Source organism: Panthera uncia, chromosome A2 (assembly GCF_023721935.1).
Source record: "Panthera uncia isolate 11264 chromosome A2, Puncia_PCG_1.0, whole genome shotgun sequence".
NCBI lineage: Eukaryota > Metazoa > Chordata > Mammalia > Carnivora > Felidae > Panthera > Panthera uncia.
Genome location: NC_064816.1, coordinates 16,650,671 through 16,663,348, shown reverse-complemented (window position 1 = coordinate 16,663,348; position 12,678 = coordinate 16,650,671). Strand labels below are relative to the sequence as shown.

Below are 12,678 nucleotides of genomic sequence, written 5' to 3'. Positions count from 1 at the left end.
GGGTGCTATGGGGTTTGGAAGTCCTGTGTCCACCTTTGGGGTGAGGTAGGTCCTAAAGAGTGTGCACTTGAGTGAATGGAATTGAGGAGGGGAGGATTCCAGGTATGTGGCAAGGGTCTCCCATAGGCTGCACAGGCAGGAAAGCCATGGGCTTTCAGCACCTTAGCCAAGGGGCTGAGGTGGTGATGGATGTGGAGGAGTGGTGGGGCATAGGTTAGAGAATGAAATGGAGGGCCTGGGGTCTGTGATGCTGGAGGCCAGGGATAAAGGAACTGGGGGGGGGGTGCCATGCTGGTTCACGGCCCCAGGTGCTGGGAGAGGGGATGGAAGAAAGGGAGTGATCAGAGAAGCTGGTGAGAGAAGTTGGAAGGCAGAGTTGGGTAGATGAGAGTGAAGGCAGACTCTTGATGAGGGGTGGCAGATGGCAAGAGTGTGTCTGTGGTGTTGGCTCTTTGGACACTAGCCAGTGTGGATGACCTGAACCTTCTGGTTGAGGCTCTCCCTAGCCTTTGGAGGCTCTGGGGGCTTCCAGAGTGGTGTGTGTGTGTGTGTGTGTGTGTGTGTGTGTGTGTGTGTGTGACAAATTTTGCCTCCCAGGACGCTATCCCAATGGCCTTGAGCCAAAGTCCTAACAGCATGGGCTGTGTCCTGTCTCCTCTGAGTTTGCAGTAGGCAGGCCAGGGTGTGCGTGAAGGGCCCAGCAGAGGGCACAACTGGGCCCCTGCCCAGCGGTTTCTCCCTAGAAAGGCCCAGGTATTTGCCAGTGAGGGAGTCCAGACTTGCCCAAGGCTTCTCAGCATAGGGTGGGTCCAGGTAGAGGCCCAGGAGGAAAAGAAGGAAATGCACCCTTGCTTGTGTACTTTGCAGCCGCTGTTCCCTCCTGTAACAGCCTGGTAGGTGTGGTATCACCTCCACTTGCCGGTGAGCAAACAGGCGTGGGGGGACGGGGGTGTTCAGGGGTATGGGGGGCTCAGGTTACTTGGCTTAGTGGTGGCACAAACCCAGGCCCAACCCCAAAGCCTATGCTCCTCTGGCGCAGCCAGAGGTGGGGGCCGGAAGGAGAGGGTGGCTGTTAGGGAGTCCTGGGAGTAGGGGCGGTGGGCAGGACCTGGTACGGGGGTGAGAAACCAGGCGCCGAGGAGTTCAGGTAAAGAAAGTTGGAGGACGACCACAGGAAAGGAAGGAGAGAGTTCGGGACGCTGCGGAGCAGGGGTGGTGGCTGGCGAGCTGGCGGGGCTGGTGTGGGGTGCAGGTCCCACCCGTCGCCGGTGGGCAGGAAGAGGCCGGACGCTGTACCTGCAACACCTGTGGGCGCCAAACGCGCCACCCCCCCCCCCGGCCCCGCCCATCCCGGGAGGACTCTTGATTCCGGTTCCTGCGCAGCGCGCAGGTATGGCCCGGCAGGGGCGGGATGGGGTGGGGTCGGGCAGCCAGAGCTCTGGGCTCTGCTCCTCGCCCTCCGCTCGCCTGGCCGCGACCCGCGTTGCCGTGGCTACCGCCGCCCAGCAGCCAGCGCCCCCACAGGGAGGGGTCGAGTCCCCCGCCCTCGGCAAGTGCGGAGCCCGCAGGGCTGGAATGCGGGGTCCCGGGCGGCTCGGGGCCGCGCGCCCGGCTCTCCCGGCTGCTTCCGGCCTGGCCTGGGCGGCGGGCGGGGGGAGGGCGGCCCGGCGGGCGCGGGGGGAAGGAGCGAAGCCCGGCCCGGCCGACGCGGCTTTGTCTCCTTTGTTCCCGGCGGTGGCAGCGCCGCGGCGGGAGGGGCGGGCAGCGGGCGCGCTTTTCCGCCCCTCGGTCTCCGGGTAACAGCTGCGGCGCCGCCGGAGCCACCTCCGGGGGGCGGGGGGGGCAGCGAGGCCGCCGCGCGCAGATCCCGAGCCCGCAGCGGCCGGCGCCCGCCTCGGCGCGCTCCTCCCGCGGGGCCCGGCCGGGTGGTGAGTCCGGGGCCCGGGGCGGGGGCCCGGGGGTGGCGGTGAGGCCCCGGGGGGGGGAGGGGCCCGGGGCCCGATGCCGCCAGGCAGGGGCAGCCCGGGTGAGTGGTGGGCAGCTTCGGTCCTGAGAGTTGGGACCACACTTCTCCGCACTGAGGAAAACTCTGGCGGCTCCGCCTGTAACGCGATTGGGAGACAGAGGAGGTGGAGCTGCTCCTCCGCGCCCCCTCCTCGCCGCCGCCGCTGCCACAGCCGGGACGGCCGGCCTCTTCCCCGCCCTCCCAGGACCACTGGTGGGGTCCTTGCCCCGCGGCCGAGGGAGGAGGGAGGAAGGTCGAAGAAGAGCCGATGGGGAGGTCTAGGCTTGCCCTCTGTAGTAACAGCCCTTCCAGGCTGCGCTCAGCGCAACTGACAAAGGCGGACTGTGAGCCTTGTGCCAGGCATCCCCAGAGGGAGACCCCCCACCTCCCTACACGACCCAGGCAGTGGGTGATTGATGAGCGCTCCTGAGTCCGCGCGGGTGTTGCATGGTGGGCCCCTCCACCCCACCTCAAAACACAGACAACAGGGCGAGCAATGTGCATTACAGTGCTGCCGGTGAATCTCTTCTCCCCCGGGGGACCCTGGGAGCTAAGCAGGAGAAGGGGAGGGAAAGTCCAGTTTCCCATTGATCCCCTTAAATGAGGGCTGGGGTACCACCCCTTCAGGTGTGGAGGGGCAGAGTTTGTTAGCCCCTTTGGTTGGTGAGGACAGCCCCAGGAGGGCCCCAGAGCTGCTTTCTCTTTGCAGATAGAAGTTAGGCAGCTGAGGGCTCTGCTGAAGAGGTCTAGAGAAAGATGAGCCCAGAAGAGACCTCAAGGCAGGCCTGGGACCTGGGTACAAGCAGAGTTAGGCTTTGCCTGTGAGTTCGAATGGGGCCTGAGATCTCGTGATCCTGTAAGTTGAGGACACGAGGCCTGGCTCCAAACCAGCCTTTTCAGTCTGCTCTGGCTTGGTTATTAATAAAGTGGGCCTGACACCTTGTCCTTTGAGAGGCCAAGTGGCTGGAACAGGGTGTGGGCCCCGTATCTCCCCTTCTGAGTGGATTTCCTTGGCTGTGAAATGGGGGTTCTTTCAACATGTGAGGAACACCTGCTTTGTGCTAATATCTGTCTTAGTTGCTGGGGCTCCTGCCTGCAAGGAGCTTTAAGTCTAGAGTTGGGAGAGTGGAACAGAGAGAAAAGTGTCTTTGGTTGGTGCCACTAATGCCAGGCACACACATTTCATGTTTAATGGTCAGAGCAGTCTTGCTTCCCATTCTGCAAATGGGAAATCTGAGGCTCAGCCCAAGCCAGAGCCGCAGTACACACTAGAGTGATAGCTGGAATATGCCCATTCCATCCTCCACACAGGGTGGACTCCTCAGGAGCCTGGGGGGACATGGAAGGCTCTCCTGGGAGATGGTTGGGAGTCAGAGTTAACTAGATAGAAAGGGAGTGGGCATTCCAAGCAGGGAGGAGTGTGAAACAGCCCACAGTTAGGCCAGCAGGAGCTAACAGCATGTGTGGGGGAGCCCTGGCATAGATTGGATGGAAGAGGGCATGGACTGGAGGGGTTTGACCTTTATTCTTCAGGCCTTGGGCTGCCCCAAAGACAGGGGAGAGATGTGTTCTGATTCTGCTTGAAGATCCTGTGAGGTAGGAGGGGTGGCCTTTAGGGGCTGGGGGCTGCTCTGGCCAGTGGCAGGGGTTAGGTGAATTTGAGTGCCTCGAGATGTCACTACCCCTCTTTCCCTCCTCCCCCACCTGTGGTATGTGGGGAAGGGTGAGAGTCCTGCTTCAGTGATTGAAAGAGTCCATCACTTTTCCCAGAGTGGGTCAGCCTTCAGCCTCCTATGTGGCCTGGCCAGGAGCTCTTCTGATCCTTCCCATCCTCCTGTGGGCCACTTGACCCAGTTGTGACTTTACATTTGGGGAGTGTCTTGGTTGCTGCCCCTTGAGGGTTGGAAAGCTTTGGCATGCAGTAGGCTCTGAGCAAATGTTTGTAAGCCAATGACAGAGTGACTCTTGGTCTAACTATGGACCCTTTGCCCCAGGCACATCCCTGGGCAGGAGGCTACTGGAGGGAGTGCAGGAGGTAGCTTCTGCCCATCCTCAGACAGACCCTGTCTTCCCAGAGGAAGAAACTTTCTTCCCCGACCCCTTGGAAACAAGGTGGGGGGCTCCTGGGAAGCCTGGCCTTGCCATAGTCCTGAGTTCACGACTCTCCCTGCTATCCCCTTTCCCCCACCCCCTCGGGTAGCAAACAGAGGCGGCCTTGTTCCTGCTCCCATAGAGCTGCCCTGTTCTCCTCACACTAAAAATGGAAACCCCCAAGCTATTTCGGGAGCAGTGCCCAGCTGGGCTGTGGCCATGGCTCCCCTGCTCCCACCAGGCGGCCGGACCCTCCTCTGAAACTTATGCCCAGTCCGCTCACTCTGGGACAGTCTCAGCAGCACCTTGGTGGGGCCTTGGTGGGGAGGAGCCGACCCTAGCTGAGGGAAGCTCTCCCTCAGGCAGACTGGCCTCTGGGTGGTGGGAGGGGCTGGGCTATGTGGCCTGGGCAGAGGCGAGTAGGGGAAATATCTCCCGGCCTGGCCTGGGAGCAGCACTTCCCCAACCTGGTGCTCCTGGCTGGGGACCACCCGGGGCTGGGGAAGATGGTGTTACCATGGTTTTCTGCTTCAGCAGGCCTTAGCTGGGGCCCACAAGGAGGGATCTGTGAGGAGAACAGGCACCCAGGGTCTGAGGAGGTCCTGGGGATAGACATGGTGACTTCCTCTGGGACAACCCTCCTCCAACCCTGGGCCCTGGCTCTGCTCTGACCTGCAGGAGGAGAAATAATAGCAAGAGATGCCTGGCTTCCACAGCCCTGTAGGACTTAGGGCTCAAGCAGGGAAGTGTGCACGAATCTGTATGCGTGGGTATCTGAATGTGGGTGGTGGTGTATATGTCTTTGCTGGGGGGTGTGACATGCCCTTGCGCAGAATGCCTATTTGTACGTGTGTGTTCCTGCGTGTAAGGAGGCTGTGTCTTTGTGCGAGTGTTTAAGTGTGTGGTACGTGGGTTGTGTTCCTATGTGTGTCTGTGCGACGTGGACACGCCATATCTGCATGTATCTGCACGTGTGCAAGTGCCCGTGTGCTTGTGTATGGGTGTGCACCTGCAGGGCCGGCGGCATGTCTGCTTCTTGGTGTGTGCAAGCCTGTGTCCGTGTCTGTGCCAGTGGCAGTTTGGGCTAGACAGCTCCTGGCCTGTGTGGAGGGTGTATAGCGGGGTGCCCTAAGAGGACAGAGTTTGGGCAGAGGGTGAGAAAGAGACAGTAGCTACGAAGGGAGAAGGGGCTGCAGAGGACAGGGCCGTGCTGGGGGCCTGGCTGGGCCCCGCCTGCCATGGGGCTCCTTCCTAGTTGCCCTTTCCCAGGCCCTGAGGGTGCCTGGTTCCGCTGCCCTCCCCCTCCCTGTGTGGGCTCTGAGGAGGCGTCCCCTGTGGAATGTGTTTGGTGGCCGAAGGCCAGGCTGGGCCCAGTTCCATTGGCAGGCTGGGCAGCGGGAAGGGGAGCCCGGGCTCCCACATGCCTGCAGCCCAGCCCCCAGCTTCATGCTCTGCTATCTCCCTGGCTAGGTGACTCCCGCACAGGTCATGCTGTTGTCTCCTGATCCAGCCGGCCCTGCCAGGTGAGCCTGACCTCACACCTAGGCACCTGGGAGAAGTGTGACTCCTGCTTCTTAGGGCTCTCCAAGGTGGCATCCAGTCATTTAGGTCCCAGTCCTGGCAGCCTCAGTCTCCCTCATCTCTTCATTGGTTCTGTGGATTCCTTCTGGATTCCTGGCCTGAAAAGCCCTTCATCCAATTCTTGCTCTGCTCTAATGTGCAGATGGCCCATGGGACCTTGCCCTCCCTCTTTCCCCCCTGCAGGCAGCTGACATCTGTGCAGAGGGGTCCTCTGCCTCCTCGGGGTTCTGGGCCCCTCCTTCCCATCACCTGCTCTCCTGCCTCTCCAGGCCCTGGTCCCTGGGGATGGGATGTTTCTCACATCTCTACCCCTCTAGCCCCTTACCCTCGGACCCTGTGGTGACACAGGGCAGTGCAGGGAGAAGCGGGGGTGGGGTAGGATGGAGGTCTCCTGAGAGAATAGTGCTTGCAGGAAATGGACAGTGTTGAAGTTTCCAGGAAAGATCTCCTGACCCCTTGCTAGTGTGCAATCCTGGGGTCATCCTGGACCTCAGTGCTGTCTAAGCCTAGGCCTCCTCTGGTCACTCCCCCGGTTAGGAGGGGCATCTTGGCAATGTCACGGGCTTACCTCCCACAGTAGCCCCTCAGCACTCCATCTCTCTCCTTGCCAGGTGACCATGCCTGCCCTCGGCCCAGCTCTTCTCCAGGCGCTCTGGGCTGGGTGGGTCCTCACGCTCCAGCCCCCTCCACCAGCTGCTTTCACTCCCAATGGCACGCATCTGCAGCATCTGGCACGGGATCCCACCTCAGGTACCCTCTACCTGGGGGCCACCAACTTCCTGTTCCAGCTGAGCCCTGAGCTGCAGCTGGAGGCTACGGTGCCCACTGGCCCCGTGCTAGATAGCAGGGACTGCCTGCCACCTGTGATGCCTGATGAGTGCCCTCAGGCCCAGCCTACCAACAACCTGAACCAGCTGCTCCTGGTGAGCCCAGGGGCCCTAGTGGTGTGCGGGAGTGTGCACCAGGGGGTCTGTGAGCTGCGGCACCTGGGCCAACTTGAACGACTACTGCTGCGGCCTGAGCGGCCTGGGGACACCCAGTACGTGGCCGCTAATGACCCTGCAGTCAGCACGGTGGGACTGGTGGCCCAGGGCTTGACTGGGGAGCCTCTCCTATTTGTGGGGCGGGGATACACCAGCAGGGGCGTGGGGGGTGGCATCCCTCCCATCACAACCCGGACCTTGTGGCCACTGGACCCTCAAACTGCCTTCTCCTATGAGGAGACGGCCAAGTTGGCCGTGGGCCGCCTCTCCGAGTATAGCCACCACTTTGTGAGCGCCTTTGCACGTGGGGCCAGTGCCTACTTCCTGTTCCTGCGGCGGGACCTGCAGGCTCAGTCTAGAGCCTTTCGTGCCTATGTGTCCCGAGTGTGCCTCCGGGACCAGCACTACTATTCCTATGTGGAGCTGCCTCTGGCCTGCCAGGGTAGCCGCTATGGGCTGATCCAGGCTGCAGCTGTGGCCACATCCCTGGAGGTGACCCAGGGGGAGGTACTCTTTGCTGCCTTCTCCTCGGCCGCTCCCCCCGCTGTGGGCCGGCCTCCGTCAGCAGCTGCTGGAGCATCTGGAGCCTCTGCCCTCTGCGCCTTCCCCCTGGACGAGGTGGACCGCCTTGCTAACCGCACGCGAGATGCCTGCTACACTAGGGAGGGCCGCGCCACGGATGGGGTGGAGGTGGCCTACATCGAGTATGACGTCAATTCTGACTGTGCACAGTTGCCTGTGGTGAGTCCCAGCTCGTCCCTGTCTGGCATTCACGGCCAGGCAGCTGCCCGAGGAGTCCAAAGGGAAGCTGGTGGTGTGGGGGCTGATCAGGTCAATGGATGTTATGTGCTTCCTTTGTGTCTGGGTGATGGAGATGCCTTACGAAAATCGTGGCACTCAGGGGGCGGAGGGCCATTCAGAGTGGGGCTTGGACTGCTTGCTGCAGAGGTGGTATTCGTGTAGGTGGACTGAAGGTGTTTGGGGTCCTAGGGTATGGGGCAGGGACCTAGAATGTGAGAAGATGGGCCCTGTTGTTTTACGTTATTGAGCAAGAGAGGCAGGTGAGGTTGAGGCTTGTTTGGCTCTAGTCTCTGGATAGATAACACAGGGGAGAAACCACAGCTAGGGGGACCGAGTGAGGGAGAGGTTGCAGGGACCCAGGGGAGTGGACCTGGACATGAAGACGCAAGCTTTGAGAGGCCTTGGGCAAGTGGTCCAGGGGAAGGCTGAGTGCGTACCCTGGGGGAAGGCCAAGGGTGTGGGAAGGTGGAGCCCCAGATAGGTGGGGATCAAGAGCGGGGTAAGGGGCTGCTGGAGATAAGCAGCTGAGGCCCCACTAAGGATGCAGCTGTGGGCAACATCAGGGAGGGCTGGCAGAGACACTAGGGGTGGGGATGAGGCTGTCCAGGGGCTCCTTAAGGGAGGGGTGACGGAATAAGGCCGTCCAGAGAAGAGAGTCATTCAGCAAAAGCTGGCTGGGCCAGGGGATGGGGATGTCCAGGGAGGGCCTTACTGGTGCTTCTTGCTGCCTATAGGATACCTTGGATGCTTATCCCTGTGGCTCAGACCACACGCCCAGCCCCATGGCCAGCCGTGTCCCCCTGGAAGCCACGCCCGTTCTGGAGTGGCCAGGGATTCAGCTAACAGCTGTGGCAGTCACCATGGAGGATGGACACACCATTGCTTTCCTGGGTGACAGTCAAGGGCACCTACACAGGGTGGGTCCACAGGAAGTACCGGGCCCTGCCCCAGGGTCTAGAGGGAATAGGTTGCTGGTGACCCAGCCTGGGAGGAGCTATGCCTGTGACCCCTGGGACACACCCCTGGCCCTAAGGCTGGGAGAGATGACTTAAGCTTCTCTTCCCAGGGCTGGATGGTATTTACCTGTGATCTCCCCCACCCCCTGCCCAAGGGCTGGGTGGGATGACTTGTACTAGCAGAAAATTCTGCTTGTAGATTGCTTCATTGTGGGAAGAAGAGAGGGCCTCGGGCCGTGGACTTGGGTCCCAGAACTTATGGTCTCTGATCTCAGGTCTACTTGGGCCCAGGGAGTGATGGCCACCCATACTCCACACAGAACATCCAGCAGGGGTCTGCGGTGAGCAGAGACCTCACCTTTGATGGGGCCTTCGAGCACCTGTATGTCATGACCCAGAGCACAGTGAGTGCCAGGCGAGAGCTGGGATCTGGCTGCTGGGAGGGGCCTTGGGCAGGGCCAGGCACCCATATGTGGAGGAGTCACTGGTGTTTGGATTGCTGTCACAGCTTCTCAAGGTTCCTGTGGCTTCTTGTGCTCAGCACCTGGACTGTGCCTCTTGTCTCGCTCACAAGGACCCATACTGTGGGTGGTGTGTGCTCCTTGGCAGGTCAGTGCTCCACCGACTCCTGACCCATTCCCCAACCCCAACCCCCACCTCCTGCCCTCCCTGGTCCTGCATAATGGCCCTGTCCAGTATTCCTGGTCCTTGGCCCTTGACTTGCAGCCCACGACCCCTGGATGCCCCAATCCCCTACCTCCATTCTCCATCCTGGGCATCAGTGCCTTGCCAGGGCAGACGTAGCCTAGTGTCATGGCCCACCTGAGGATCCCGCCCAGGTCCCCAGTATTGGAGGTGTCCCTGCTCCGTGAAGGTACATCCTGGTCATTCTCCTGCAGGTGCAATCGCCATTCCGAGTGCTCACGGGGACAGGGCCCAGAGCGGTGGCTGTGGAGCTTCCAGCCTGAGCTGGGCTGTCTGCAAGTGGCAGCTATGAGTCCTGCCAACATCAGCCGAGAGGAGCGGAGGGAGGTGAATGAGCGGGGCAGGCACATCCCTCGTGGGGAGGACTCTGGTGATGGGTCAGGACCTCGCATTTTAATGTCAGATGCTCTAAATACCACGTGGCCCTATACAAGTTGCTTGTCTTGGGGCCTTGCTTTCTCTGTCTGCTTCTAATCCAGGCTAGAGGGCATTTGTGAAGGCTTGAGGGCTGGTGGCCACTGTGCCCACTCACATTGGGTGCTCTGGAAACACAAGCCCTGGTCTGCTGCCCGGTGGCTCCAGCAGCATGTCCTGGCCTCTCTGTCCAGGTTTTCCTGTCAGTGCCTGACCTGCCACCCCTGTGGCCAGGGGAGACGTATTCCTGCCAGTTTGGGGATCACCAGACTCCTGCCCTGCTGACCAGTTCTGGTGTGATGTGCCCTTCTCCGGACCCTAGCGAGGCCCCAGCACTGCCAAGAGGAGCCGGTGGGTGAGAGAAGGGGCCAGCCCTGGGGCCTGGGAGCCCCACCCTCCTCCCATCTTGCTCCAGGGGGTGTGGTTGGGGTGAAGTGTGAATCCGAGTGGGGATCCCTGAAATAGCACTTTTCTCTGGGCCCCCTGGCTAGTCCTCAGTCCCCTAAAGTGCCCATTTTGTGTCCTATGGGCTGTGTTCCCCAGATCCCGGGTGCTAACCCCACTCCTCAGCCTGGGCCCTCTCTCCCACCCTGCAGACCACGTGTCAGTGAGCGTGGAGCTCAGGTTTGGCGCTGTGGTGATTGCCAAAGCTTCACTCTCCATCTATGACTGTGCAGCAGTCTCTGAGCTCCGCCCGTCTGCACAGTGAGTTCCTCCCCGACACCCCTAGCGCCCGGGCTGCCCCGTGGCGACCTCTGCCCCATGGCTGTGCTCTGTGCAGGTGCCAGGCCTGTGTGAGCAGCCGCTGGGGGTGTAACTGGTGTGTCTGGCAGCAGCTGTGCACACACAAGGCCTCATGTGACGCTGGGCCCATGGTGGTTAGTCAGCAGGTGAGCGGGACCCCCAGCTGGGCCCCACAGGGGTTTGGGGTTCCCTTTGTGAGGGTTTCTCTGATGGCCCGGGGTCTGTGTGCCTGCCTGCCCATGTGAGGCTCTGTTGTGAGCACCCGAGCTGCTGTGTGTGACGGACTCACTGGAGAACAGCTGCTGGTGTCCCGCCTGTTTCGGGGAGAGGACCTTTGTAGCTGAGCGGCAGGGGAGGTCTGGGCCTCAGGTCCCGCCTCAACACAGATGCCCCTGGAGCCTGCCCTCCCCTCCCTCCTTTGGAGAATTAACGGGCTGTTTTTGTTTCTCTTTTCCTTGGTCTCCTTTCCTCTTAACACACCCTTTGCCTGCCTGCCACCTGCTCCCGCGCCTGCCTGCTGAGTGGCCCCTCCTGTCTTTCTCTGCTTCCCCCTTCAGAGCCCGCTTCTCTCCCCAGCCCCTCCCGCAAGAGATGTACCCACCCCCTTCCCACCTGAAGCCCCCCAGACCCCAGTCACCCCTGCTCCTGACACCCTTCCCGTGGAGCCTGGTGCCCCCTCCACAGCCTCGGATGTCCCACCTGGGGATCGCCCTTCCCTGCTCAGCCCCTGGGGGCCGGGGGCGGGTCCTGGCCCCATACCTGCCTCAGCCTCCACAGAGTCACCTCTCCATGAGGAACCTCCCCCTCCCGACCCCCGCAACAGACGTGGAACCGCTGTCCCCGCCCCCACTGACTTCGGACCCACGGCCACACCCGAGGACCTCTTGGCCTCCCACCCATCGCCCTCAGATGCAGCGGCACTGCCCCCTGCCCCTGCAGACCCCGGCCCCGAGGCCGACCCCTCCGTGGCACTCTTGGACCAGCCCCCTGGCACTGCTCCCGCCACCACTTTCCCAGGGGCCGCTGGCTCCACGAAGCCCGCTCTGGACTGGCTCATGAGAGAAGGCGGAGAGCTGCCTGAGGCGGACGAGTGGACGGGGGGTGACACACCCGCCTTCTCCACTTCCACCCTCCTCTCAGGTGATGGAGACTCGGCCGAGCACGAGGGCCCTCCCGCCCCCCTCATCCTCCTGTCCAGCCTGGACTACCAATACGACACCCCCGGGCTCTGGGAGCTGGTGAGGCCCAGCCCAGGAAGGAGGCCTCCAGGGGAGGGGATGCGGGGCAGACTCAGGAGGGGTCGAGGGGCAGGGTGGGGTCTGCAGCTCCACGCCGGCCTGGGCCCTGAGTTGTGCGCAGGGAAACAACCGAGGTGATGGGGTGGGCTCCATAGACTGCCTTGCTCTTGGTGTCTCCAGGAGGAGGTGAACTGGGGGGCAAGCTCCTGCCCTTGTGTCGAGAGTGTTCAGGGCTCCACGCTGATGCCAGTCCACGTGGAGCGAGAAGTCCGGCTGCTGGGCAGGAACCTGCGCCTCTTCCAGGTGAGCGTGTCCGGTTGCAGGCACGTTGGCGGCCTCCTTGGCTGTTGACAACTATGCCTGAGCCCTGGAGAGCAGGAAGAGCGCCTGGCCCCACGTCTCGGCCCTGACCCTGGGGCTCTGTTAGCGGCCCTGCGGGACTCACTGGGGCCAGCTCCTGAAGCTGCCTCAGCAGCTGTGTCCTCTGCCCCCAGGACAGCCCAGGAGACCATGAGTGTGTGATGGAGCTGGAGGGCCGTGAAGTGGTAGTTGAGGCCCGGGTCGAGTGCGAGCCACCTCCAGAGACTCAATGCCACGTTACGTGCCGGCAGAACCAGGTGTGGGTCACGAGTGCCTGGGTGGGCAAGGGTGTGCCGGCCACGGGCTGGCTACCCACCTCAGCTGGCCACACCACATTCATCGTCCCAGCCCCACACATAACCCTGTGACCTCGAGGGAGTCTGAGTACCCCGGCTCTGACCTCTGACCCTGTGGCCTCATGGGGTCCCTGTCCCCCAGTTCTGACCTCTGACCTCGTGCTCCCACAACTAGTCATTTGGTCCTTTCTCTGACCACCACTGCCCCCCAGGCCTGATGCCTCCCCCAGGCCCAGACTCTGACCCCACTCCCATTTCTCCAGCTCAGCTATGAGGCTCTGCAACCAGAGCTCCGTGTGGGGCTGTTTCTGCGTCGGGCTGGCCGTCTGCGTGTGGACAGTGCTGATGGGTTGCATGGTGAGCTAGCTGGGGCCTCTGGGGCCACGGGGCTCCTCCAGGCCTGCCTCTCACATTTGTCTCTGCCCCCCCCCCCCCCCCCCCCCCCCCCCCCCCCCCCCGGGGTGGCCCCTCCCCCCGGGGCCGGGGGCGGGTGCCCCCCCCCCC

The 12,678-nt window shown here is 62.2% G+C and overlaps 2 protein-coding genes across 2 annotated transcripts in view; one reads left to right on the top strand and one right to left on the bottom strand.

The window, feature by feature from the left end:
• Positions 1 to 296: 296 nt before the first annotated feature.
• LOC125928762 (proline-rich protein 2-like) lies at positions 297 to 5,123 on the bottom strand. Its single transcript, XM_049639433.1, has 4 exons — positions 5,106 to 5,123; positions 4,613 to 4,661; positions 1,297 to 2,102; positions 297 to 311 (listed from the first exon to the last, which is right to left on the bottom strand). The coding sequence occupies exons 1-4, from the start codon at positions 5,121 to 5,123 to the stop codon at positions 297 to 299; spliced, it is 888 nt and encodes a 295-aa protein (XP_049495390.1).
• The window catches only part of PLXNB1 (plexin B1), a 24,852-nt gene continuing 14,248 nt past the window's right edge, over positions 2,075 to 12,678 (top strand). Inside the window, exons 1-13 of the mRNA XM_049642586.1 lie at positions 2,075 to 5,619; positions 6,289 to 7,401; positions 8,196 to 8,378; positions 8,693 to 8,821; positions 8,926 to 9,026; positions 9,317 to 9,449; positions 9,731 to 9,887; positions 10,133 to 10,241; positions 10,318 to 10,426; positions 10,838 to 11,518; positions 11,699 to 11,821; positions 12,013 to 12,135; positions 12,438 to 12,531. Coding sequence (XP_049498543.1) covers positions 6,295 to 7,401; positions 8,196 to 8,378; positions 8,693 to 8,821; positions 8,926 to 9,026; positions 9,317 to 9,449; positions 9,731 to 9,887; positions 10,133 to 10,241; positions 10,318 to 10,426; positions 10,838 to 11,518; positions 11,699 to 11,821; positions 12,013 to 12,135; positions 12,438 to 12,531 — 3,049 coding nt within the window. The 5' untranslated portion in view covers positions 2,075 to 5,619; positions 6,289 to 6,294. The remainder of the gene's footprint in view (positions 5,620 to 6,288; positions 7,402 to 8,195; positions 8,379 to 8,692; positions 8,822 to 8,925; positions 9,027 to 9,316; positions 9,450 to 9,730; positions 9,888 to 10,132; positions 10,242 to 10,317; positions 10,427 to 10,837; positions 11,519 to 11,698; positions 11,822 to 12,012; positions 12,136 to 12,437; positions 12,532 to 12,678) is intronic.